This window comes from Balaenoptera borealis (genome assembly GCF_965194805.1).
Source record: "Balaenoptera borealis genome assembly, chromosome: 14".
NCBI classification, from domain to species: Eukaryota; Metazoa; Chordata; class Mammalia; order Artiodactyla; family Balaenopteridae; genus Balaenoptera; species Balaenoptera borealis.
The window spans coordinates 83869245-83895525 of NC_138875.1; the positions used below are offsets into that span (position 1 = coordinate 83869245).

Sequence of the window (26281 nt, forward strand, 5' to 3'; positions counted from 1 at the left end):
TATATATGTTTATTCCCTATTTTTTTTAAGCTTAGAACTGCATAGTATTCTTCTTTATTTTTTTACTTGCTCACAGTGGCACAATCTTTATTACTTTGCATGGCAGTAACTCCAAAAAGTAATTTCACGACTTCATTTTACTATGACAAACTCCATATTAGCCATTTCTTATCAAAACAATTGGTACATTATTAAAGTTATCTTTGTAAATATTCAAATGAACTGATCATTAACTGTAAGACCCCAATAAAAGACAATGAGCAAATAGTGAATTTTTAAATTATTATTAAAAAAGAAGGGAAGGATGCTGGTGATGGTGACATAGCAGTGGGAATATACTTAATGACACAGAACTGTACACTTTAAAATGGTTAAAATGGTAAATTTTACGTTATGTATATTTTACCACTATTTTTTAAAAAAAGAAGAACGGAAGGAGGGAAGGAAAGTGTCAGATCAGGCAAAGTCTTGTGACTATGGTGAGGATTTGTTTTGTTCTGGTTTTTGGCCGCACTGCATGGCTTGTGGGATCTTCCCCGACCAGGGATTGAACCCAGGCCACCACAGTGAAAGCCTGGAATCCTAACTACTAGGTCACCAGGGAAATCCCTTATGGTGAGTATTTGAATCTTTAACAATTTCTATGCATTGCCTGAATTTTTATAAGAATAGATTATATAGAAGTCCAGGCAAGGTGTTACACCAAGGAAGGAGACCAAATCCTTCACTGATGGCTGGAAAAGTCAGGCCAAATGGGAGGGTGGGTAGCCTGTCAGAGGCTCCCAGCTCACTGCCAGCAGCACCAGGGTTAGGACTGAGCTGCTGCCCTCTTGCCCAGGGTATGAATGAAGGAACAACTGCCAGTAGGGGATCAGCAGTAATCAGACAACAGGCATTGCCTGAGCACGTGCTACAGGCAAGATCCTTCCTGGGTGCCCAGGGGATGGAGAGGCAGGTGAATGAAGGGTGAGTCTACCTGACCTTCAAAAAGCTAGTTCCCAGGTGAGAAGATAAGACTGGGAAAGGTACCTGCCAGTACAAGGTGATAAGGGGCCCCTCTGCACTCTGAACACACCCATGTTATAGGCTTATCTTTGTGTGTTAGAGTTATTTATTTACAGGCCATTTTAGCAGGAAGACTGGGGACTCCTTGAGGGTATTCATTGATTCAGACATTTGTTTAACTACTGTGTACCCAGGCACTAATTTGGGGCAGGTGGTATACAGTAGAGGCTTATTAAATGTACATTGCCTAGCATTCAGTAGGCACTCAAATGCTCCTAGAATTGAATAAATAATGCATGAATAAGTAACTTGCACCAGCCCTGGCACACAGTAGGTGTTCAATAAATGTTGAATTGCATAAAGGAAAGACTAGCACAGGGCCTGGCACACAGGAAGTACCCTCTTGCCTTTCTCACCTACCTCCATCCTGAGCCTGAATCCTGGACACTGAAGCCCTGAGACCAAATTGGACATCCAGACCATCATCATCATCCATCCATCCATCCATCCATCCATCCATTCAAAAAACATTTATCAAGGATACTGTGTACCAGTCACTGGGGATACAGCAGTGACCAAGGCAAGGAAGGGTTTTTCTCTCTCATTTGCTCACATTCTAATGGAAGAGAAAGACAATAAATAAGTAAACAAATTAAAAACAACAACAACAAAACAGTAACATTAAGTGCTTATGTTGGCATTAAGTGCACCTAGGTGATATGAGAGACAGCAGGGAGCGGTGGGTGATATCAGGGAAAGACCTCTCTGAGAAGTCTCTTTAGACTTGAGCTAAAGTCTAAAAGGGAAGAAGTGGCCAGCCATGTGAAGATCTGGGGGGAAAGCAATCAAGCAGAGGGAACAGCATGTGCAGAGACCTCGAGACAAGAGTAGACTTGGCTGTGGGAAGAACTGTGAGAAGCAAGTAAGCTAAAAGGGGTGGGGTGGGGCAGAGCATGGTGTTGGAGCAGTAGGAAGGCACTAGATCAGATGAAGCTTTTTCATACCTCTTCTCATGGGTAAGGAGCTTGGGTTTTATTCTAACTCAGATGCAAAGCCATTGGAGGGCTTTAAGCAGGTGTGGTAGGCTGAATAATGACCCACGAAGACATCCACGTCCTAATCCCTGGAACCTGTGCATACATTACCGCGTACGGCAGAAGGGGCTTTGCAGATGTGATCAAGTCAAGAATCTTGAGGGACTTCCCCTGGTGGTACGGTGGTTAAGAATCCACGCTTCCACTGCAGAGGGCACAGGTTCAGTCCCTCGTTGGGCAGCTAAGATCCCGCATGCCATGTAGCAAAAAGGGGGGAGCTTGAGATGGAGAGATTATCCTGAATTATCCTAATGAGCCTAATGTAAACACAAGGGTCCTTATAAGAAGTAGACAGGAGGGCTCAAGAGAGGAGATATGACAACAAAAGCAGAGATTGGACTAATACGCTTTGAAGGAGGAGGAAGGGGTCACAAGGCAAGGAGTACAGAAGCTGAAAAAGGCAAGGAAATGGACTTCTCCTCAGAGCTTCCAGAAGGAAGCAGCCCTGTCATCACCTTAATCTTAGCTCCTTATGATTCATTTTGGACTTCTGACCTCCAGAAGTGTAGGAGAATACATTTGTACTGTTTTTAAGTCACCAAATTTGTGTAGTTTGTTACAGCAGCAGTGGGAAAATAATACAACCAGAGCAGGGACAGGGTCAGATTTGTTTTAGAAAGATTTTTGTTTGGTTGCTGTTACAGAATGGCTTTAGAAGCAGAGATATCAGGGAGCAGGTTACTGCAGACCTCTCGGCGAGCGATGATGGTGGCCTGGATAAGATGGAAGAGGTGATGCTGACAAGAGCTCAGATTGTAAGAAAATGTGACGGGCTGCAGTCGACCGGGTTTTCTGATGGATTAGATGTGGTGGAGAAAGGGCACAGTGAAGGGAAGCAAAGACTCAGGGGTGACTCCTAGGGTGATCAGAGCCCCAGTTTCCTCACTTTCTCCAGGGCCTCTGGAGAGAACCGCAGAACCACATTGCACTTGACAAGCCGTTCCTGGGATGCTGGGCATTTTTATGTGATTAGGCTGGAATAGTTCTTTGGGAAACAAATGCCCTCGGTCTAAAAGGCTTTTAAAAGCAAGGGCAGGGGATTAAAGGCGGCCAGGCTGAGGAGAAATTCCAAGGTCAGGAGACAGCTGGGCATGGAGACTTTTAATCTAAACCTTAAACATTTTTATTTTTCACTCCCTGAACCCAGGGTGTCACTTTAAATACGTGTTTGGCAACATCTGCTGTTCTATTTTTCTTTTTAATTATACAAAGAGAGATCCTGGAAACAGCTCAGCCCCAGGCCGGGGGAGGTAAAAAAAATTTGGCAGCAGTTGGATGCAGAGACACCAACTTAAAATCTAGTGGACTGAAGTCCTTTTGAAGGAGTGTGGAGACTACCCTGAACTTGGTGTGGTGAGCCCTGACTCAGGGTTTCTAAAAGGAGAATGACAGTCACCAGCTTAGAACAGAAAGAGGACAGATGGGCACGTCTGCAAGATAAAAATATCACTAGCACCAGCTCTGCTCCAGCACCTTGAGTTTATTCCCAGGCCTCTGTCCTCTTCTTTCCTTTCATCCTCTGAGCAGAGAACAGCTAACTAGATGATTCATTCACATTTACAGGGTACTCCCTACTATATGCCAGGCACCAGGTTCAACTGTTTCTCCGTGTTATCTTGTTTTATGCAGTCAGCTATTCTGTGAGTAGATACTCATAGATATCATTATCCCCATTTTCTAGATGGGGGATCTGAGGCTTAGAGAGATTAAATATAACTCCAGCTCCCCAGTGTCGGACCTGGGCTTGTTTGCCCTCAAATCCATTCCTTGCCCTTCCTCTGTTTAGCTCTGTATCACAGGGAGGCCAACCTCTGCAGGCTGCCAAATCAACTGACTTCCTGTATAGATTGACCAATGGGAGTCAGTGATAGGAGCCTGGTGGGCGGGAGGAAGGGAGAAGCCTGGGTATTTCTCCCTCTCTCTGCCTCAGGTAATATTTCCAGTAGCAGCTACAGTTCCTATGTCTCCACCTCCCACCAGACAGGCCCACTGTGGGTCCACCTTCTGTTGGTGACCTCAATCCTTCCTGGTTACCAGAAATACCACCTCCTCCCTGGGTCCCTCCAATCCCAGGGGTGGTACTGGCCTTCCTGCTGTTGCTAATCTGTAGGTTCTTTACCCTCCCTCCCCTGTTTGCCTGCTTCCATGGTTCTTCCATTACCTAGGAAGCAATTCTTTGCATAAATTCCCCTATTCTAGTGTCTGTTTTTCCTGGTTGGATTCTCACTGATTTTCTGCCTCTTGTGAACACTCACAGATTAGCCAATTCATCAGGTTCGGAATGAAACGATCCCCTCTCCTTGAGCACAGCACATCCCACAAAAGGGCAAAGAGTAACCACCATTTACCGAGCGTTGCACTCGTTGCCAGACAAATGTCCTTTTGTGGAACAGTCATATCAGCCCTTTCTGCCAAACCCCATTAATTACTATTCCCATTTGACAGGTGGGGCTCACAGAGGTTGGGTTGCTTGCCCAAAGTGGTACAGTTATAAACTGACAAAGCTGGGATTCTCATCGAGGAGCTCCTAGCTCCAAAATCTGCTTGTCTTTCTCTAATCTCTGCTGACATCTTGAACATACTTGCAGCTCCCTGATAAACCTGTTAGAACTCAAGTCCCTTGGCTGACTGAAGATCCCACCTCAACTTACTCTAGGGTATGTATATGAGCTTCCTAGGGCTGCTGTAACAAAGTACCACAAACTGGGTGGCCAAGAACACCAGAAATTTATTGTCTCACGCTTTGGGAGGCCAGAAGTCTGAAATCAAGGTATCAGCAGGGCCATGGTCCCTCTGAAGTCTCCATGGAAAGATCTGACCCAGGCCTCTCTCCCAGCTTCTGGAAGCCTCAGGCACTCCTTGGCTTGTGGATGGCCATCTTCTCCCTGTGTCTCTTCATATCGTCTTCTCTCTGGGCCTGCCTGTGTGTCCAAATCTCCCCTTTTTATAAGCACACTAGCCATATTGGATTTGGGCTCACTGTAATGACCTAATTTTAACTTGGTTACCTCTCTAAAGACCCTGTTTCCAAATAAGATCACGCTCCGAGGTACTGGGGGGACACAGTTTGACTCATAACAGTCCTTCTTGACCCAGGTGCTCAGTCTCTACAGTGTGACCTAGTTCGTCCTATTTTAATTTTTTTTTTTCTTGGTGGCTCTGCACAGCTTGGGGGATCTTAGTTCCCTGACCAGGGATTGAACCCAGGCCCACGGCAGTGAAAGCGCCGAGTCCTAACCACTGGACTGCCAGGGAATTCCCGGACCTGTTTTTCTAATGGAGGATGCTAGATTTCCAGGAAGACCCCACCCCTTTAAGAGATGCAGTGATTCCCAAGTCATGTATGTATTCCAAAATTTATCCCAACATTTTACCCCTAAATATAGAGAGAGATGTAAAGTACCTAATATAGCCAAACCAATTTGGAAAAGGAGGACAAAGTTGAAAGACTTAACCTACTTGACTTCAACACATTTTAAAGCTAGAGTAATCAAGAAAGTATATATTGGCATATTAGCAAATAGAGCAATGGAATAGAATAGAGAATCCAGAAACAGACCCTCAAGTATTGTCACTTGATTTTTGACAGAATGATCCATGCATTTCAATTGGGGAAACTTTACTCCACTCAAAAATCAGTTTGAGATGGATCGTAGACATAAACATACAAGCGAAAACTCTAAAGCTTTTTACTTTTTAAAACTTTTTTTTTAATTAATTATTTATTTATTTGGCTGTGCAGGGTCTTAGTTGCGGCATGCATGCATGTGGGATCTAGGGCGTGCGGGATCTAGTTCCCTGACTAGGGATTGATCCCGGGCCCCCTGCATTGGGAGCGCAGAGTCTGAACTGCTGGACCACCAGGGAGGTCCTTCTAAAGCTTTTTAAAAATCTACGTTTTAAAATTTTAAAACATAGGTGAATATCTCCCTGACCTTGGGGTTGGCAAAGATTACTTAGCCAGGACAGAAAAAGCACTAACCATAAAAGGCATGAGCACAGACACACAGTTCGAGCAATGGCTTCTGACCAGGGAGAAGAGTGAGCCCTAAAAACCCAGGGCCTGGGGAGCAGGGAGGCAGGGCAGGGGTTCCCCTGGACATGGTCTCTGAGCTTCAGACACAGAGAATCATTTTGAAATCAACACAAACCCTAATTCTGAATCTTGTAACCAGTCCCCTGCTTCCATCACCCAATTCTTTGACTCTGAAAGCCCTTGGATCACTCACTAATGCTGCCTTCCAGATGTCCTGTGGAGGTGGCACCAGGGCTGGGCAGCAGAGGGATTTCACACATTCTGTGTGACACATAGAAGGAGTCACAGGGAGGCCTATACCAGCTCCACAGAAGGAGAACTTTTGAACTGTTAGAAATAACTGGTACAGAAGGAGGGCACTTCCCATCACCAGAGGTATACAAGCACTGGTCTATAAAGGCATGAGCTTAAGAAATGATGCCTCTGGACTTCCTGGTGGCGCAGTGGTTAAGAATCCGCCTGCCAATGCAGGGGACAGGGGTTCGAGCCCTGGTCCAGGAAGATCCCACATGCCGCAGAGCAACTAAGCCCGTGTGCCACAACTACTGAGCCTGCGCTCTAGAGGCTGCGAGCCACAACTTCTGAGCCCACACGCCACATCTACTGAAGCCCCCGTGCTCCACAACAAGAGAAGCCACCACAGTGAGAAGCCCGTGCACCGCAGTGAAGAGTAGCCCCCGCTCGCTGCAACTAGAGAAAGCCCGCGCGCAGCAACGAAGACCCAACACAGCCAAAAATAATAAATAAATATACATAAATAAGAGACGATGGGGCTTCCCTGGTGGCGCAGTGATTGAGAATCTGCCTGCCAATGCAGGGGACACGGGTTCGAGCCCTGGGCTGGGAAGATCCCACATGCCGCGGAGCAACTGGGCCCGTGAGCCACAACTACTGAGCCTGCGCGTCTGGAGCCTGTGCTCCGCAACAAGAGAGGCCGCGGTAGTGAGAGGCCCGCGCACCGCAGTGAAGAGTAGCCCCCGCTCGCCGCAACTAGAGAAAGCCCTCGCACAGAAACGAAGACCCAACACAGCCAAAAATATAAATAAATAAATAAATAAATAAATAAATAAATAAATAAATAAATAAATAAATAAAAATTAAAAAAAAAAGAGACGATGGCTCTTTTATTATTATTAATTTAGGGGTTTCAAACCTAGAGCAATCAGAGGGTAAGGCAGAGATGGGGGAAGGAAATAGAGGCAAGCAACCATGATGGGCTCTGACAGAATGCTCTCTTTTCAAACTGAAAGTGGGGAACTCTTTGAGGCCATTTTGGGCAGGAACGGGCAAGGTATTTCCTCTTTAGCTGGGCATCAGATTTACCCCTCCTAAAAATCTGCCTTGGGAAGGTGACTGGGTGTCCAGACTCAGGGTCCATGAATAGGTATTTGTAATATCTTTATTTTTGCTAAGGGTATTGGTTGCTCAGAGAGGTTAAGTAGTTTGCCCAAGGTCACACTGCAACTGAGTGGCCAAGGGAACAGCCAACCTTAACCACTGCAGAAGACTAAAAGTACTTAAAAACTAAAGCTCATCTAGTTTGGTGGTTCTCAAACTTTACCCAAAAAACTTGCTAAAACTGAACTGTTTGGGTGGGTTTTAGTAACTTGCATTTAAAAAAATAGCTCTGGAGATTCTGATGCAGGGGTAGGGGTGACTTTGGTGGTAGTTAAGCCCCAGACTCTGGAGACCCACCAACTGGGTTTAATGTCCTGTACTACTACTTACTTGCTCTCTGTGCATTTTTCTCATCTGCAAAATGGTGATATACACCTGAAGATAACACGATATTGTAAATCGACTACACTTCAATTTTTTAAAAATGGTGATATTAATACGACAGGTTGTTGTAAGGAATTCTCGAGTTCAATATAATATATTCAATACAATAAAATAATAATAAACAACAAAATAATTTAACATACTTAATACAAGATAATATAGATGTATTAACATAACAATGTATTTAATAAATGTATCAATTATTCTATTTTATTAATATATTTTATATTATATATTTCTTTATAATAAGTATATAAAGTATTTACTAATAAAGAACTTGGAATAGTGCCTGTCACTCGTAAGTACTACTTAAGTGCTAAGTATTTTTTTTACCCCATGTGATGGGGAGCTTGCTACCACCCAAGTCAGCTCCTGCCGTCTTTGGTCAGCCCCAGGCTGTGCCCACTGGCCACAGTGGTGAAGCAGTTTGCAGCAGTCCCTTCAGCTGGCTCTCTATACCCTCATACACAGAGTTGATTGAAAAATTCTATTTGGCTTTTTCAAATACAAACCCCAAAAGGCTAAGAGCACACACCCTCTAGCCACTAGGGGGAGCCATACATGGTGCTTGGAGGCACTGCCCGGGTGGGCCTCTGGGGTTCCCAGGCTCATTCTCCACTGGCTTGTTTGGTGTTCTTTGGGAAGGTGCTTTCTCTCTGGGGCCTCAGTTTCTGTTAAGTAGAGGCTTGGAATGGGGTGGGTGTATCTCATGGCCCCAACTAGCTCTAACAATAGTGGGGAAAAGTTATTAACCACTGGCCCTTCAGGGCTCTAGGACCCTAGAGCAGGAAACAGGAATTACTCAGATGCTCACCCCTCTCCCAAGCCACCAACCCAAGTCTTGATAGTATTTTTGTTTTTCTTTTCTTTTGCTCTGTGCACGTGGTAGGACTCAAACCGCACAGAATTAGGAGAGTGGGAGGGGCATGATGTAGGATCTGGAGAAAGGAAACCTGGCCCCATCCCCACCCCAAAGCCCCCTGCTGAACTGCCACTCCCACCTCTTTTGTTCCTCCTTAATCAGCAAATCTTTCCCCCCAGCTTCCAGGCTCTTCCCTTCCAGACCTGCTAGCCTCCCTCAGGCCCCATGGGCCCTCAAAACGTTGTGTGTACCCAGTTCTGAGCTGGGGGGCTCTTAGAACCAAGGACATTTCATTATCTTTTTCACTGAACCTGTTCCTATTGGGAATCTCCGGTGTGCCATATCCTGTGAGAGGCCCTGGGTGATAAGGAAGTAATTTAAACAGAGGGGAACTTTGCTCTCAGACACTCATCTCCTGGGGGAGCCGGGGCGGGGGCGGGGCGAGGGGAATACAGACAAACAGGTCAGTACATAAATTAAGTGATTTCAGATACTGTAGTGATCGAACTATAAGGGAAATAAAACAGGGCGAGGTGACAGAACATGAAATGGGGGCAACTTTAAACAGAGAAGGAAGGTCTCTCTTTGGAGGTGATATTTGAGCTGAGACACAGATGGTAAGTGAAAGAGGTAACAAGTACAAAGGCCACCAAAGAAACAAGCCCAATGGGGTGAGATTTAAAATTCCAAGTTTCCCGGTCTCATAAAAACAGAAAGGTCTCTGGGAGAATCCCAGAGACTTTTGGGAGGAGGGGCCCTTCAGTTTTATCCCATAATGTGGGTGAGTGGAGGGGCGCCCTCTAGTGGTGACAAGAGTTAAATTTCACATAGCTGACCTGGAATGCCTCATGCTTGTGACTTGACTCTGGGCTAATTATGAGTTTCACTCATTCCTTTCTCTCCCACACTTATTCATTCAACAGATATTTACTGAGCAGTGTGCCAAGCAATACTCTAGATGCTGGGGGTAGAGCTGTCAAACCGACAGTGAAGGTCCCTGCCCTCCTGGAGTCGATACCCTAGGGAACATTTCTTAGCTCACTACTCTACCCCCACTTCCCCTCTGCCCTCCACTATTCTGCAGCTTAGCTGGCCTCCTAATGATCCAACGGGCAGATATTGTTGCTTCAGCGTCTTTGCATCTGCTGTTCCCTTCCGCCCCTGGAAAGCAGGTCCCTGCTTATTTGCATTGCTGGTTCGGGTCTCAGCTCAAAAGTGACCAAGTCAGAAAGATGTGAACTTATTTTGTTTGTTGTTTGCCTGTTCTCTTCACTAAAATATAAAATTCCATGAAAGTTACCATTTTCTTGGAATCCCTCAGCCTAGCGTTTGATAGGTGCGCAGCAAACTTACTGAATGGGTTTATGATCCTGCACCTCGGCTTGTTTCAGAAGATAGTGAACTGTAAGTGAAAGAGTTGGACAAAACAGACCAAAAAAACCCCTGCCCTAAAACAACAACAACAAAACGCCTTGTCCAGAGCATTTTCAATTAAAATTGCAGCCCCCGCACTACCAGTGCCCCCTTTCCCTGCTTTATTTTTTTCTATACATGTATCACCTTCTGAACTATTATAGTTTACTCCTCGGTGTTTGCGTGTCTCCGCCACTAGAATGTAAGCTCCACGAAGGCAGGGGATTTTGTCCATTTTGTTCACCAGACTACCCTCAGTGCCCAGAACAGTGTTGGCACCCAGCAGGTGCTCAATAAATAGAGAATGAATGAACTCCATATCACAGTCTGCTCTTTTTTTCTGCAGACCTTGAGTCACCTTGTTCCAAGGGGGAAACGGGCTTCAGGAGGCGCCACCCAGGAGTTCGAGCTCTGGGAGAAGGGCCATTGGGGCAGCTGCGGAGATGGGAGGCGCCGGCAGCAGGAGAGCGGTGAGGCCCGGGTGCTGGGGCACTTCCAGGAAGAGGCGCGGGCGCTGACAGCCCGGGGCCAGGGACTGTGGGCGGTACCGTCCGAAGGGACGAGTCACCTGACTCGCGCAGGCCACGCCCACCTCCTCGTGGGCGGGGCGCATGCAAATCAGCCCGCGGCGGCGGCCAATCGTGGCGCGCGCCGGGGGTCCAGGGCCCGGGGATCCGGGATGCTGGCTCGCGCGCAGGCTCTCGTCTCTGCAGCTCCGGGCTTTTGCAAGTGGCGTGGCGGGCCTGTGAGCTTGTGCTGTAGTAGCTTCCTCGACCTCCTCGTCCTCGGCGGCCGGCCGGGTCAGGCCGGACCCGCGCAGGGGGCCAGGCGGCGGCTGCCTCAGGCGGAGGCGGAGGCGGAGGTGCGGGGAGGTGGGGGCCGCTGCCTTCGCAGGCGCCTGGGCCGGCCCGCGCCTTTTCAGCGTGCTCCATGCATCCGGAGCCCGCCCCGCCCCCGAGCAGCAACAGCCCCGAGCTTCCCCTCGGCTGCGGCAACACCACCAGCGGCAGCCGCCGGAGCCGCCGCCGCAGCGGGGACGGGGAGCCCCCGGGGTCGCCGTCGCCCCCGCCGCCCGCCGTGACCTACCCGGACTGGATCGGCCAGAGTTACTCGGAGGTGATGAGCCTAAACGAGCACTCGATGCAGGCGCTGTCCTGGCGCAAACTCTACTTGAGCCGCGCCAAGCTCAAAGCCTCCAGCCGGACCTCGGCTCTGCTCTCCGGCTTCGCCATGGTGAGCTCGGGCCACCCTGCCCTGCCCCCTTTCAGGTCTGGCCACTGTCGCCCGCAGCCCTGACGGGGCCCACAGGGGAGCTGGCTGGGCGGGCCAGGCGGGCTGGGGGTGAAGGGAAGAGAGGGGAGAAAGCTGTCGTGGACGCTGGAGGGGTCCAGAGGTGCTGGACATGAGAGGTGGGCGACAAGTGACACCCGATGTGGGAGACTGTGTATCATACACATGTCCAGGGTTGGGGGGCTCAGATACCTTCAGATGGGCAAGCTTGATGCAGCAAGGAGGGAGAAACAACAGGATCCTCGACGTAGATCTGTAAGAAGACATTCCCACATATGTTCAGGGGGAAAGGAAAGACAACGTGGTCTGATCTCTTTGGAAGCAGGTATCAGGAGGTTGGGAGGTCAAGGACCCCTGAGCCGTCTCCCTACTTCCCCCACACTTGGGGCCAGGTTCTTTTATTACCTAGTAGAGGGGATTTCCCGACACCCTGTCTCCTATGGCATTTTCCGAGGCCTCAGCCTGGGGGTTTGACAACCGCTCCCCACCTCAGTTTCTTCTCCAGAAACTTGCCACTGAGTCACTGGGTGTGGGGGAGGAGCGTGGGACATGTTCCCGTTGAATGGGCTCTTTCTTGATGTAGCCGGTGGGCTTAGTTTCTGCTCCCCATTCGGGCTGGGTCGGAGTGAGAACCAGCCTCTGGGGAGTGGGGTAGGTGAGGCTGCAAGTTGGGCTGAGAAGTGGCCCCGAGGATGCCTTCATGCTGGGGATCTTGGAGTCTCCCCGGGGCAGGGAGCTACAGAACAAGTCCTGATTATCACCTTTCAGTGAGCTCAGCCTGCCTGAATGGGGTCTGCTCCCCCTCCCCCAAGGTTTTTAGCCCAGAGCACTCTTGCCTCACCAGTGAGTGAGGTAAGCTCCTGGCCTTGAGGGAGGGAGTGGCTGCACCCTTCGTGTTTTCTTGGGAAAGGAGCGTGTCTGGCACTCTCCTCGTGGCCCGCAAACTAGTGGGCGATGCGCGGGAGCAAGAGCTTTTTCGAAGCCCTTAGCAGTCCCAGAGCACCCTGGGGCCACGGTGGAAAGGCCAGGTGATTGAGGTTGGGGAAGAGCTCTCCCGGCTCTGCCACTTGCTGCCTGTGCGGCCCCAGACTAATAATCCCTATGTGGGCCTCGGTTTCTGAATTGGTGAATGAAGGCTGCTACTCAAGTTTCTCTGACTTTAAGAATTTAATCGAGAAAGACTTTGAGAGGGGAGGAGAGAATGTGCGTTTGTAAGAAGTGTCACTCTAGCTTTTAATTTAGATCTATATGAAGGGATGCTGTTCTATCAGCTAAGAATTTAATCGAGGAAGCCTTTGAGAGGGGAGGAGAGAATGTATGTGTTTGTAAGAAGTGTCACTCTAGCTTTCAATTTAGGTCTATATGAAGGGATGCTGTTCTGTCAGCCCCAAATCCTAGGAATAGCTGACACTTACCAAGCACCCACTAGGTGCTTGGCACTGTGTAGGTTCCCTAACTTATGCACTAAGTCCTCGACCACCCTTTGAGGTAGTTTTGTCATGGGACTTTCCCGAGGCCACACAGCTCACCTGCTGGAGCGGGATTTGAACCCAGGACGGCTGACGTCCAGAACTCTCTTGGACACTTGTGCCATTTGTGGTGTATGGAGCTTTGAGCCATGTCCTGCCAGGGACCTGTTAGGAGCAGGCCTTGTAGGGAACGAGAAATAGAGCAGAAAAACTTCTCTTAAGCAAAATAAAATGTTACAGTTAGGGGGAAGGGAGTGACACCAGGGGGTGTCGGCTCTTCACAGCAGCTCTCTGGGTTTCAGATGGTGATACGCCTATTCCTCTTTTTCTTGGGGTCATAAATTCACAGCTGCCCAGGCCCCTTCCCACTCCAGGAGAAGTAAGGAGCTGATGGGTGAAGCTTTCCTGCCTTCTTGAATAGTCTCTTAGAAGCCGGGCCTTCTAATCAGATGTCACCTCCCTCTTCCTCTTGCTATAAACAGTGTGGGGAAGTCAGGCAGCAGGGGCGGCCAGCGGCACTTGGTGGGCCTTGACTCAACCCAGGCTGTTTCTTGGGGACCTTTATTTTACCCAGTCGGGGTGGAGAAGGCTTCCTGGCGCCACTGATGAAATCCCCAAAATTCTGCCAGCAGGGAAGGCTAAACCCCATGACAGCCTCCGTTCTGCGGAAGCAGTTACAGGAGAGTGACTGCCTTTGCCATGAATCTGGAAATGAATGGGAGAGATGGCGTTGGGGTGGAGAGCGGGTGCTCAGCAGGGCGGGTCTGCCCGCACCCCGCTCCCACCAAAGACACCCAGCCTCGTGAAGGATACCTGGAGAGGAAGGGGCGCCACGCAGCCAAGCGCCGTGGAAGCTAGAGTGAGCAGGTTTCCTGGACTACTTTCCCGTGGCCTGTGAGTCAGCACAACCAACTTCCTGCCCCCAGAGGGCTTCCTTCCCAGAGACCTGGAAAACCAGAAGAAGTGACATGACGTGACCTTTGATTTCCAAGGGTGGGAGAGTTGGTGAGGATGCCAGACTCACCTGCGCACAAGGTGAGATTCAGGGAGGGTCTCCCAAGAGCCTGGAGGGGATGGAGAGACTCCCCTTTCATGGGTGGAAGGGCCTGGCCAGGTGCCCTGATGCGCTGGGGAGATAGGCCATGGGACCTCAGACAGTGGCTTTACTCTTTGGGGCCAGTTTTCTCATGTGTGCAAAGGAGGCACATATCCTGCTCTCCCATGGACTTGCATGCGGAGCCATTACAAGGTCCCACTGGGCCCACGAAGGATTGAGGAATTATCAGGATCTGATGACGGACACCTTAGCTGGACCCTCTCTAGTCTGCAGACAAGATTCCCATTCCTGATGGCATTTCCAGAAACAGCAGGCCTTGTCTGGGCTCAGCATCCAGACTCTTAACCAGGGGCCCTGGATGTAGCACATGATAAGCAGCCTGCAAGTGCTCCTTGAGCCGAGGGTGCCATGACTCGGGCCATCTGTGCCTCAGTTTACCTCTCAGCAAGAGGCAGCCAGCCTCGGCCTGACCCTGTCCCCTTGGGGCCGTGGTGAGCACACGCAGCCATCGTGGTGTGCTGGGGCGGGCAGCCTGTAACGTTAGCCTAAGCAGTAGATAATTGGGAAGGGTAAACAAAATGCTTTCTGTGACCTGGGATCAATTATTTTTGGATTATCTGCCTCCTCAAGTTCTCCACCTGCCAGCACCCTTTTGTTCCCAGGTTCCAGAGTGGGTTCAGAAGCTGCTTGGAATTTCTCTGAAAATGAGTAGGAAGGAAGGGCTCAAATCATAAGACATTATTGAGCCTCTGTGACATGTTCCGAGTTCAGGGGGCATGGAGATGAGCAACAAATTACTCCTATGGTGCTCATTACTTTTTTTTTTTTTTTTTTTTTAGTATTTATTTATTTATTTTATTTTTGCTGCATCGGGTCTTAGTTGTGGTTTGTGGGATCCTCCACTGCGGCACGTGGGCTTCTCTCTAGTTGTGGCCCGCGTGCTCAGTAGTTTCAGTGTGCGGGCTTAGTTGCCCCACGGCATGTGGGATCTTAGTTCCCCAACCAGGGATTGAACCTGCGTCCCCTGCTTTGGAAGGCAGATTCTTTATTTTATTTTATCTTTTTATTTTTGGTTGCATTGGGTCTTCGTTGCTGCGCGCGAGCTTTTCTCTAGTTGCAGCAAGCGGGGGCTACTCTTCATTGTGGTGCGCGGGCTTCTCATTGTGGTGGCTTCTGTTGTTGAGGAGCACGGGCTCTAGGCACGCAGGCTTCAGTAGTTGCCGCTTGTGGGCTAACTCAGTAGTTGTGGCTCTTGGGCTCTAGAGTGCAGGCTCAGTAGTTGTGGCGCACGGGCTTAGTTGTTTTGCAGCATGTGGAATCTTCCCGGACCAGGGCTCAAACCCCTGTCCCCTGCATTGGCAGGCAGATTCTTAACCACTGCCCCACCAGGGAAGTCCTGGTGCTCGTTACTCATGGTAATCATTGCCATTGTTGATTGGGCTCTTGGAATAGGCTAGACGTTGTACTAAGTATGCTCCTTGTACTATCTCTTGTGATCTTCACAGCCTGGGGAGTGAGGGTAGGTGTGGTTCCCCAGTGAATGACTTGTCTGAGGTTACCTGGCTGGTAAGCTGCGGGGCCCTGTGACCATGGTGTGGCCCCACTGCTACGGGAGAGGAAGCACCAGAGAGAGTGGTGGGAGGACAGAGCTGGGAGGCTCGCGTATTGTAGAGCAGAGTAAGAACAGGGACTCTAGAGCCACACAACTTGGGTTCAAATCCCGGCTCTACCACTTATAACTGTGAGATCCTGGGGAAGTTGCTTAATGTCTCTGGGCCTCAGCTTCCTCTTCTGTAAAGTGGGGGTAATAGTAATACCAACCTCATAGGCTTGGTGTGAGGATTCATTTGTATTTGCAAAACACTTAGAATGTACCTGGTCCCGGTATGATGGAAACTCTCTCACCCTTGTTCCCATGATGTTGGGAATGCTTTTTTTTTTGGCCATGCTGCGGCATGTGGGATCCTAGTTCCCCCACCAGGAATTGAATCCGGGCCCACGACAGTGAAAGCACTGAACCTTAACCACTGGACCGCCAGGGAATTCCCAGGGCTTCTTTTATAAGGGTTAACTGATTTAGAAGAATGTGATTCCAGCTAAGCCTTGAGGGTGGTAGAGTTAGGACTTGGGGAAGAACCCTCTATCAGAGGAAGTATTAGGAGCAAAGTTACTAAGGTGAGGAATTATAGGGTCTCCAGGAAAAGGCAGAAAGTGTGGTGTGGCTGGAGTTGAGGGTGTGTTGGGGATAGTAGAGGAAGATGAATCTAGCCAGACTAGATGGTGCAGGGCCTTGACTTGCTGTTTGAGACGTTTGAACTCTGGTATCGGCAATGGGGAGCCATGGAAGGTTTTGGAGCAGAGAAGTTCCATGATGCATTCTTGAATAAAGTTGAAGATGTTACTATTTACTGAACACCAGGCAAGAGCCTGGACCCTTTTCTTTCATTCTTACTTAAGCCTCAGAACAGCTCTTAAACATATGTACTGTCGCCTCCGCAGAGGCTTACAGAGGTCCTGATCACCCAGCTAGTAGAGTTCAAGCCCCAGTCCGTCTGACTTGGAGTCTTTTCTACTCAACCACCCTCTCACCATTTCCCTTGTTGTTAGTTGAAAACTGGGCCTTTGAAGTCTTCCAGATGTGCAGTTCTGTACTCTGGGCCGTGTACAAATGGAATTTTGCTGAATGCTCCAAGGGGAAGGCACTCCCTGCCTAGCTGAGAAGCCTTTTGGAAAACTTCACAAGTGCCTGTGGCACGTGTCTGGAATTTTCAGCCAGGGTCTGTGTTGAGCTCTGCTGATTTCTGCTGGGTCCAGGGCTGATGAAGAAGAGCTCTAGGGCTTCCCAAGGTGGCACTGTGGTAATTAATGTTGGGAAGGCGATTCCCTGGAGAAATGAAACTGAGAAAGTTTAAACAAGAGCAAGTTTCTCCCTGGTGGAACTTCTTCTGGGAGGCCTTTAATATGCTCCCCAGAAGGGATGCCTTAAGCTGATAGAACCACGGGAACTCCCTGGCGGTCCAGTGGTTAGGACTCCATGCTTTCACTGCCAGTGGCATGGGTTCAGTCCCTGGTCGGGGAACTGAGATCCCGAAAGCTGTGCGGTGTGGCCAAAAAAAACAAAAAGAAAACGGATGGAACCACAAACTCTTCAGAGGAGAATCTTCTGGGACTGTGGTTTGACAGCCCTCTTTGGGAGCATTGGTCTAACCCAGGAACGGACCAACTTTTTCTATAAAGTAAATATTTTCAGCTTTGCGGGCCACACAGTCTCAGTGGTAACTTACGGGTGTCCCCTACTTTTCGAAAGTTCGCTTTACGCCACCTCGCTTTTACGAAAGACCTACGTTAGTACCTGTTTTCACTAACCTGAAAAAACCCAAAGAGAATTTTTACTTTTACCAAAAAAGGGTAAAAAGTGAAAATAGCATGCAGCATTTGGTTTGCAGCGAGCCGTTACAGAGGCAGCAGGCACCCCGAGGGGTGAGACTGGCACCACCAAACTCCTTTCCCGGGAACCGCACTCAGCTTCTCTGCATCAAGTCGCCAGAGCTTTGAGCTGTGTCTGTGAGCATCTGTGCTTTAATCTCGGTTTATTTGTGCGTCTGTTAGCAAGATGTCTCCTAAGGTAATTGCTCCATCCCTTTAGTCCATTTCCCCTTACAAAAGGTTTCAGAGGTTCATTATAGGGGGAAACCTGTACTCAATTCTGCTATTTTAGCTCGAAAGCAGCCACAGACCTTAGATAAATGAGTAGGCATGGCTGTGTGCCAGTAAAACTTTATTTGCAAAGAAGTACACTGAAGGCCAGTTTGGCGACCCCTGATTTAAGTGGTCTCCAAACTTTTTGAGTGCACACCCCGCTCAAAATATTGTCAACACTAGGCTCAGTATTTGTATACATATGTATGCACACTATGTGTATATGTATACATAGGTATGCACACTATGTGTATATGTATACATATATGCATGGTAATGAATGATATGTGTGCTAATAAAACATGAGTATTAAAAGGTACATAGGGGACTTCCCTGGCGGTCCAGTGGTTAAGACTCCACACTTCCACTGCAGGGGCACGGGTTCAATCCTTGGTTGGGGAACTAAGATCCCACAAGCTGTGCGGCCAGATAGAAAAAAAAAAAAAAAGTACATTAAGACAAATCAAAACAACAACAAAAAAAGTACATAAAAATACAACATTGAAAAGTTGAAAGGATGAGCTGAAAAAGGAATGTCATGAGAGTTGTTAGGGTTTCCAATGGATTACATAGGATTGTCTTTGGACACTTTAGAAACCCTGGGCTGAAATACCCGAAGGTCAAGTCTTGCCTTTAATATTCATTTACTGAGGCCCCTAGAGGGACAAGGCCCAGTGCTGGAAGCTGGAGAAACAGGGAAGTAGAGTGGAGGAAACCAGACGTGTCATTACATCTTCAGAACGTGTTTGGCAAGTGCAGTGGTGGAGGAGCGTTGGTGGAGGGACACTTATCACCGTCTGAAAATACTTGCCTAAACGTTTAGTACCTGTCATCCTCGCTGGGGCAGGTATTCTGCTGTCTTCCTGCTTTCTCTCCAGCGGAGCCACAAGATCCTTAAGGCACATAGTAAGTTCTCAATGAAAGTTGTCCGTGAGGGGAATTCTCTGGCGGTCCAGTGGTTAGGACTCCGCACTTTCACTCCTGAGGGCACAGGTTCAATCCCTGGTTGAGGAACTAAGATCCCTTAAGCTGCGCAGCGCAGCCAAAAAAAAAAAATGTCCGTGAACGAATGAATGGCCCCGTCCTCACCTGGGAGGCCATGGAACAGGGATGACTTGGAAGGTAAAAACCTGAGGACGTCAAAATTAGCCAGATGAAGAGAAAGGCTAGGCCTGTTCTCTACCCCCTCCCCGCAACCTGCAGGTTCAACCTGTTAGTGGCTTGTGACATTGAGTGAGTTGCAACCAGCAGGTTTTGTGTGTGTGTGTGTGTGTTGTTTTTTTTTTTTGAAATAAGAGTGGAATGAAATAGAAAGCAGCAGCATGCATCACGTGTTGTGAGAGGAGCCTGGATTAGCATGCTTTAAGGATAATTATTGTTTGGGGAAACTTGTTTCTGTTATAAATGGGTATGTGTCTATTTATGGAAACCTTTGGAATACTGGTCTGTGGTGGTCAAAAGAGTTTGCAAATTACTGGATGAGCCCTCAATCCTCTCTTAATAGATAGTTTGCATCGGAGGGGGGGCCCGCAGGCTCAGGCAGCGCTGGGTGACCCAGGGTGACCGTGGCTTGGCGGCGCCAGTGAACAGGAGAAGCCCAGGCTTGGGAAAGGAGAGTTGTGTCTTCCAGCTGTTGGGCGCCCGGGTCAGGCCAGGCATGGGAAGGCTGCCTCGGAAGGGCCTGGCCTCGGCGCCAGGTGGCAGGGGTCTCCATGGAGCCCAACGGGAGTGAGAAGAGTGGTTGGCATCTGGGCGTGGTGGGCAGACACCCAGCAAGGCCAGAGAGGCCCTACCCTTCTCAGGAGCCTCTCCTTGGCTCGTGCTTGAGGTTTGGTGTCCCCGTGGTGGGGTGGTGGTGTCAGAGGTCCGCGGACCAGAGTGAGGTGGGGCTGTCCATCCCTCCGCCCTTCCTCACCCTTTAGGACCCACATGGCCAGGTTTAAGCAGGCCCGTGGCTGGCTGGGAGCTGTTTATTTTAGGTTAACGGCCCAGCACTCTGGCTATATTTACCTTGCGAAGCTGCTTGCAATCTGATCTGATCTCTCTGGGACTCAGCTGGGGCCCTGGGAGTCGCCTGCCAGATTCCGAGAGGCCCCCCCCTGGCTTTACCCTCCCTGCCCTTGGGGAGGTTTCCTAAGTGGGACACATTCTGAAAAAAGCAGTAGTTTTTATTTCTGTGAAGAGTTTTCATGAGGAGCCGTCATTTGTGCCAGCCATTCGTTTGCGCAGCCCCAGGACACTGAGCTTGGTCCCCAATGTGGGAACGGCGCACACAGCCCGCCAGCGTGCTCCAAGTTCCAGGAACGGTAGGGTCCGGCGAGGATGATGGGGTTTCTTCCGGAGCACGGCAAGGCCCCTTCCTTCTCCTCAGAAGGCCCAGCGTCACAGGCTGAGCTGCCCAGGCTCCCCACCAGCCCAAGACCTCGGGGGAAATTCTGGTGTCCCCAGGCCAGGTGTGTCCCAACAGCCATGTGTACGGCTCTGGAGCCTGGGGGTCCGGCAAGGTGGTCTCTGTCCTGCCAAGGTGGCCATCTCGCCAGCTGTGCCGTGGGGCACACATTCTCCTTGTACCCAGGGTTTGGAGCTGGAGCAGGCCAGGCGCAGAGTGGGGGTCTGAGCCCCTCACCCTCCCCAGGGAGCAGAACACGGGCACACGGGGTCAGCTCTCACCAGCCTCAGCTGAGGGCGTGCAGGGGCTGTTTGTCTTCCACTTTAAGCCCTGCGTTTTTCTTTTTAACTAAGATTTATTGAGTACCTTCTGGGGGCTGGCCCTTTGTTAAAACCCATGTCAAGACCTCATTTAATCCCCTCAGTGATTGTCTTAGTCTGTCTGGGCTGCTATAACAGAATACCACAGACTGTGTGGCTTATAAACAACAGATGTTTATTTCTCACAGTTCTGGAGACTAGAAGTCCAAGGTCAAGGTGCCAGCAGATTCAGTGTCTGGTGAGGGGCTGGCTTCCTGATTCATAGACACTGACTACTGTCCTCACCTGGCAGGAGTGGTGAGGGGGTCTCTGCTGGGGGTGACTCTCCTATAAGGGCACTAGGGCACCACCCCCATGACACAGTCACCCCCAAAGGCCCTACCTCCTCACACCATCACCTTGGGGTTTAGGATTTAAAATATGAATTTAGAGAGTTTACAGACATTCAGTCTGTAGTAGCAGGTGTGAGGAAAATGCTATTACCCCTTTGCACAGAGCCTCAGTTTCCTCATTTGTAAAAAAGTAATAATAGTGTTGCTAGTAATCATTGACACTTTATTAAGCATATATATATATATATATATATATATATATATATGCGCCAGGTCTCGTGCTAAGGGCTTTGTATTCATTAATCTGTTGAATCCTCATAACAGCCCCTATTTTATAGATGTAGAACCTGTGGCATAGAGAGGTCACCAGCTTTGTAAGTGGAGGAGCCAGTTCACTCTTAATGGCTCTGTAGAGGTAGAGATACCAGGCTTAAGGGAACAGATTGGTTACCTGTATATGTGTGTGTCGTTCCCCCTGCCACCGTATAGACCCCCAGCACCCAGCTCAGGGCCTGATGCGCCTAATGGGTCCGGACATTTCAGGTGAGTGAATCGGTAGCCAGTGGACCTGAGGCAGCCAAGCAACAGACTCTCCTGCTGGTCCCTTCTCCGGTTTCAGGTTCCGGGGCAGCAGGCCAAAACAGGAAGAGGAAGTGCTGGGGGTGGGGATGTGGCAGGAGGTACGCCCTGCCGGAGGTGCCCCCCTTTTCCAGTGTGGTCAGGCCTGAGGACAGAGACCAGGGAGCCCGGGGTGCAGCCCTTAACCTGCCGTGCCCTGGTGGCCTGCGTCCCTCACCCGCATGTGCTAAGCGATCTCAGCATTGGCCTTAGGCCACCAGTGAGTGATCCTAAAAATGGTCAGAATCCTCATGGCACTGCCCCAGATTTATATGGGCTTGAAACATTTTACAAACTCCTGGGATGAAAAGTTTATACAATCATCAGTTGTGGGAATTCTAAGACAAAAGTCTGTGACTCCTGTTGAAATTGTCTGCAAAGTCATATGACTGTATATACCTGGCTGTCTTAAGGAGTATCCAATATTTTCACCAAATTCTCAAAGTGTCCAACCCCAAATCAGCTCTAGACGGTGACCTTAATTTTGCCACATACCCTCCTTTTTCAGAGACAACAGGGAAGGTCTTGACCAAGGTCACCCAGGGAAGCAGGGGTGTTTCTGGAGCCAAAACCCAGGGCTGCCAATTTGGCTTTGGTGTTCTCAGGCCGGACAGGAGGATAGAAACCCAGAGGGTTTCATATCAAGACACTGGGATTGAGGGTGAGGTTTTCAAACTGAATAACAATAATAATAGTAAAGCCTCTTTTTTTGAGGGTTTACTCTGTGCTAGGCACTAAGTATTTGATGTGGGATTAACTCAGTCCTCACAACTCTCTGAGTTATGTACCAGTCTTTTTTTTTTTTTTTTGGCCACACCGCGCAACTTGTGGGATCTTAGTTCCCCGACTAGGGATTGAACCTGGGCCTCGGCAGTGAAAGCACCTTGTCCTAACCACTGGACTGCCAGGGAATTCCCCCAATTTTCTATTTTTTAATTATTAATTAATTAATTGATTAATTTTGGCTGCTCCAGGTCTTAGTTGCGGCACGCGGGATCTAGTTCCCTGACCAGGGATCAAACCTGGGCCCCCTGCATTGGGAGTGCGGAGTCTTACCCACTGGACCCCCAGGGAAGTCCCACAATATTCTGTTTTTTTACAGATAAGGAAACTTAGGCCCAGAAATTTGAAGGAACTTGCCAGAGCCTCACAGACTAATAAAAGGCAGAGCAGTCAGGGCTTCAAAGCAGGCAGCCTGGCACCAGAGCCCGTGCTCCTAACCACTGCCCTACACTGCCTTTCCAGGCCTAGGAAGGCTGTGGAGGTACAAGAAATGAAGGCAAACAGGGCCAGGCATTACAAACAAGAAAGCTGGGAAGGAAGGAGCCCACCCGCTCCCCAGGAGTAAGGAGGGATCGGGGCAGGTGTGGGGCTTGTGGGTACATTTCAGCATCAGGCCTCCCCCTTCTGAGCCTGGCACACACAGCGAACCCTTTATGAAGGGTCATTCTCCTTAATGCTGTTGCCATTGGCACTTGCTTCCCCACTCCCTCCAGCCTCGGCAGGCAGACCCTGGCAGTGTGCCCACTGCCCACTTCTCCCGGCCCATATCTGATGAGCTGGCTTCTTCACATGGGGGTGATTTGCAAGGCCCAGGTGAGAGGAGGTGGGTGGCCGGCCTGGAGCATGCCCCTGGTGACCCCGGATCCACAGGTCTCCAGGAACTGGGGAGCAGCTAGTGCATCAGCCCTGGGGCTTGCCGACTGCACCGCAGCACCCAGCCAGAGCCCATCTCTTCTGGGAAGCCTCTCTTAATTCCTTCTTGGTTGGTGCACTGTGTTCTCAGAAAGGGCCTGGGCATGACCTGGGAGGGCCTTCATCCCTTCACCCCACCCCTCTCCTTGTCCCCAGAGCAGGGCGTAAGGAAACCTCTGCTTGGGACTTCCGTGGTGGCGCAGTGGTTAAGAATCCGCCTGCCAATGCAGGGGACACGGGTTCGAGCCCTGGTCCAGGAAGATCCCACATGCTGTGGAGCAACTAAGCCCATGCACCACAGCTACTGAGCCTGCGTGCTGCAACTACTGAAGCCCACGTGCCTAGAGCCTGTGCTCGGCAACAAGAGAAGCCACCGCAATGAGAAGCCCATGCACCACAATGAAGAGTAGCCCCTGCTCGCTGCAACTAGAGAAAGCCTGTGTGCAGCAACGAAGACCCAACACAGCCAAAAATAAATAAAATAAATTTATTTTTAAAAATAGAATAATTTTCAAAAAGAAACCTCTGCTTGGGAATTGGGAGTGTGGTGCCAACAGGGAGGGAGCCTTTTTTCATTCATGTAAACTTTTTTTGTCATAGTGAAATTTACATAAAACTTACCATTTTAACCATTTGTGATGATTACTATTTGGGAGGTGTTTGCCATCTACCAGGAGCTCTCATTTAATTGTTAAAATAATCCTATGAACTGATACGATATCCCTACTTTACAAATAGGAGAGTTGAGGCACAGAGAGGTTCAGTGACTTTCCCAAGGACACATAGCTCGTGAGTGGCAGAACTGGGATTCAAATCCAGGCAGCCCGGGCTCCAAGCCTGCGCTCTCTACCAGTACTTTCTGCCACTTCTCAACCCTAAGTGGGTGGGTCTTATAATCCCCATTATACAGATACGGACACTGAGGCTCAGAGAGGCCAAGTGACTTACCCAGGGTCCCAGAGCTTGATGGGAGGAGAGCTTCTGAGCCATGACTATCCTGTCACTTAGCCCACCTCTTCCTCCCCCCCAACCCCAGGTGGCGATGGTGGAGGTGCAGCTGGACGCTGACCACGACTACCCTCCGGGGCTGCTTATCGCCTTCAGCGCCTGCACCACGGTGCTGGTGGCCGTGCACCTGTTTGCGCTCATGATCAGCACCTGCATCCTGCCCAATATCGAGGCGGTGAGCAACGTGCACAACCTCAACTCGGTCAAAGAGTCTCCCCACGAGCGCATGCACCGCCACATCGAGCTGGCCTGGGCCTTCTCCACTGTCATCGGCACGCTGCTGTTCCTGGCTGAGGTCGTGCTGCTCTGCTGGGTCAAGTTCTTGCCTCTCAAGAAACAGCCGGGTCAGGCGCGGCCCACCAGCAAGCCCCCGGCCAGCGGCGCGGCCGCCAACGTCAGCGGCAGCACCGGCGGCATCACCCCAGGCCAGGCCGCCGCCATCGCCTCCACCACCATCATGGTCCCCTTCGGCCTCATCTTCATCGTCTTTGCCGTCCACTTCTACCGCTCACTGGTCAGCCATAAGACGGACCGACAGTTCCAGGAGCTCAATGAGCTGGCCGAGTTTGCCCGCCTGCAGGACCAGCTGGACCACAGAGGGGACCACCCCCTGACCCCCGGCAGCCACTATGCCTAAACCCTCCTGGGCTGGGCACTTCGGAGCTTTGGCCTTACGCCCTTCCCCACGACCTTGTCCTGGCCCAGCCTCAAGGACAGCCTGTGTAGGGGGCTGGGCTTTTGTCAGGGGGCAGAGAGTGGAGGGAAGAGGCCTTTTTTAAAGAGAAATTACTGCACTTTGAAACTTTCCTCTAAGAGAATAAGCACTTCCTGTTCTTCCAGCTCCAGGTTCACCTCCTGTTCGGAAGCCACCGGTGGGAGCCAGAGAGGGGACAAACGCTCCCTTTGTCCCTCCTCCTCCCCTGTGCCAGTGCCACCTGGATGCCTCCTGTCCTTTCCGTCTTGACCCCCCTCCCCGTTCAGTGTCGATTGTGTGCGTGTGTGTGCATGTGCGAACACAGAAATATACTCATAAGGGACACCTCCTCTTGTGTCTGTATTTGTTGGGTCTGGACTGCCTGGTATTTCTCCTGGTGCCCCAATAGGTGAGCCTCTAAACAAAAAAAATTTTTTCAACATTTTGGGAAATTTCAAACCTACCCCCAAAAGTTCCATGAAGAGTAACTGAAATATATATACAGTCAATTCTTATTCGCAGTGGTTCTGTTCTATAGTCACAGAACACTGAATTAGTGAGTATTTCTCCTAAGAGAAATATGGGGTTATATTCCTGCAAGCCTCTGGTCACAACATTTTTGTCAACCAATCAAAACACAGCCTTGTTTTTTGTGTGTTTCTTTTTAAAGACGCCTTAATATATGTTATATATAACATTGAACTTATATGCTATCGCTATCACAACAGCACTATCACTCATTTGTGACTGAAACTTACATAACACACGTATTTTCTCCGTAAGGCACATCACAGCCTTCCTGTGCTCTGAACACTAGACAGCACTTCATTGTTACCCTTGGGGACCATTTTAAATAGTGAAATCACCAACAAAAAGCACCAAAATGTGAAAAATGTAGCACTAAATAGACTGTGAAAAGGATACTTGTTTACAGCATGAGCTGAAAGAAGGCAGAGGGTCACCCTGTTTGACCTCAGCAAGTAGGCAAATTCACAAATACTGAAACCGTGAATAATGAGAATGACAGTATGTTTTCCCCCTGAGGCATATGCATTAGTTACAGATTTCTTCCTTAAACCAAGGACATTCCTCTACATAACCACAATTCAATGATCAAATTCAGGAAATTTGACATTGATGTGATACTATTATCTAATACAACATTCGTTTTCAGTTTCCCTGTTGTCCCAATCATGTCCTTTCTTGAAGTGATTTTTCCATCCAGGATCATGCATTGCATTGAGTTGTCATGTCTGTTTAGTCACCTTTTATTTGGGACAGCCTTTCTTTGTCCTTTGTAATATCAACATTTTTGAAGAGTCTGAGCCAGTGGTTTTGTAGAATGCTGCCTCTGTCTTGTTTCTCTGATACGTCCTCATCTTTATGATCAGGTTGTGCATTTTGGGAGGAATTTTTTCTCCATTTTGCAGATGACAAAAATTGATGTCCAAAGAGGATAAGTTTTTGAGCCTGGAAATCTGGCCCAGAGCCTAGACACTCAAAAAATCTTATGTAGAC

The 26281-nt window shown here is 49.5% G+C and overlaps 1 protein-coding gene across 1 annotated transcript; it reads left to right on the plus strand.

Annotated features, from left to right (window-relative positions):
- The first annotated feature begins 11121 nt into the window (after positions 1 to 11121).
- LOC309611450 (calcium release-activated calcium channel protein 1) lies at positions 11122 to 25108 on the plus strand. Its single transcript, XM_082356007.1, has 2 exons — positions 11122 to 11425; positions 24098 to 25108. The coding sequence occupies exons 1-2, from the start codon at positions 11123 to 11125 to the stop codon at positions 24704 to 24706; spliced, it is 912 nt and encodes a 303-aa protein (XP_082212133.1). The 5' UTR covers position 11122; the 3' UTR covers positions 24707 to 25108.
- Positions 25109 to 26281: the final 1173 nt, after the last annotated feature.